This window comes from Olea europaea, unplaced genomic scaffold (assembly GCF_002742605.1).
Source record: "Olea europaea var. sylvestris unplaced genomic scaffold, O_europaea_v1 scaffold2626, whole genome shotgun sequence".
NCBI lineage: Eukaryota > Viridiplantae > Streptophyta > Magnoliopsida > Lamiales > Oleaceae > Olea > Olea europaea.
Window position 1 is genome coordinate 12810 of NW_019244598.1, and position 1749 is coordinate 14558.

The 1749-nt window shown below is 36.8% G+C and overlaps 1 protein-coding gene across 1 annotated transcript; it reads right to left on the reverse strand.

The window, feature by feature from the left end:
- Positions 1–680: 680 nt before the first annotated feature.
- On the reverse strand, positions 681–1424 carry LOC111383201. The gene has a single exon (XM_023007281.1). It carries the CDS (start codon positions 1422–1424, stop codon positions 681–683), a length of 744 nt encoding a protein of 247 aa, XP_022863049.1.
- Between the last annotated feature and the right edge of the window lie 325 nt (positions 1425–1749).

Below are 1749 nucleotides of genomic sequence, written 5' to 3' on the forward strand. Positions count from 1 at the left end.
TTTACGGAGGGATTAAATCAAGCTGTCAATGGCTAATTAAATTAAAGCTGTTAGTGACTGTCATTATTAGAATTCCAAATATATTGTAGTACAAGTCAAAACGATATCTATACTCAAGACACCCCTATAAGCATACATAAGACAAGCTTAATTTTAAGTTACTTATATGGTCTAATCTAAGCCCCTGTTTGGTTGCCTTAAAATTTTAAAAATACAGTTTTGAATAATATTTTTTTGAAGAATGTGTGATTAAAAAGTAAGGAAAAGTGATGGATTTATGTGTAAAATATTTTATTGTGTGAATGTATGGTTGAATATGAATACGAGAAATAAATTAAAGTAAAGGAAATCGAACGGGGCTAACGTTCGAACTTAACTTTCATTTTACTAACCAACCATACTTTTCTGGAATTTAATTTAATTTTTTAAAATGTAAGTCAGATGTGAATTCATTTTTCTGATAAGGGAAATAAAGGGATAGAAACTTAAGCATATGGGCTAACTGAGAAATATAATATAGGATCTGTTGTAAGGACATGGAACCGAAGACAAACAAGACATCAAACATAACACGAATCCTAAACCCTAGATTATAACGACATTGATGGAACTAAAATAAGTAGTTATCAAATTAAAACTTGATACATAAATTTAGGCTCTCTTCAATCAAAATAATCAAATTAAAGCCTAAGAGTTAAATCGAGGCCTGAGTCATCTTCAACACCTGAGTCTTGTCCGTTCATCTGCAAATTGCTAATCTCTCCTAGAAAGTTCCTGCTGGGAACAGACCTTGGGGTTGAAAAATGAATGGTTGGAGGAAGATTTTCCACGCGCAAAGAACTGGGATGTGCCATAAACTGGGTAACATTTCCAGGCACAGGCATTGGCCATCCAGGGTAACCCTCGTTAATTCTTGGGAGGGGACGGGGTGCACGCCCATAGCACATAATCCCATGATGCATTGTGCACTGTTGAGCAAAATAAGGCATGTTCGTCAGAGCCCTGTTGAAAAATTCCTGAGATCTGTAGAACAACCAACCATTGAAATTATTATGAGGAGGGTATGCGGTGTTAGCCATCTGCCTATTCAGGATATTTTTTTCAATGGTGCGTTCAAGTTTGTGTGCATTCATGTGCCCACCTAAAGCTTGCTTGTTCGAGAAGACCTTTTCACAGTACCTGCAGCCATACTCACGCTCTTCTTCCTCATCCACAGGTGGAATCGGATGTGGATTCTCGGATGACCCTGCAAGATTTGGAGGAGGACTTGCCCTAACGGACTTTGACAAGTGATTATTCAGTCCTTCATTGGATTGGCTTTGATCAATGATTTCTTTGGAACTTAAGCCGTCTTCTTGAACGTCATTGTGAGGAGCCTCTTCCAACATGTCTGGGCTAGTCACACTGGCACTGGATGATTCCATGGCTATTTATAGAGAGGAGGGAGAGAATAGTTTTTGAAGCCAAGTAACTGATTCTGGAGAGGCATTCAGAGCTTGTTTAAATAGGGAAGAATTGGAGTATAATTTTTTTTGCAGACATGAAAATTCAGATTGCCTTAGGCTAAGATGGTAAGAAACTAATCAGATGTAATCAAATTTTCGTAATAAAACCAGAACACAGCTAATCTTATTTTTTGTTTTCTTATTCCCTTCTTTACTTTAGGCTGAATCCCCAAGAAAGTTGAATAATTAATTGCAGATTGCTAATGATTTGGGGAAATTCTGCATTCAAATTTATTAAATCCAA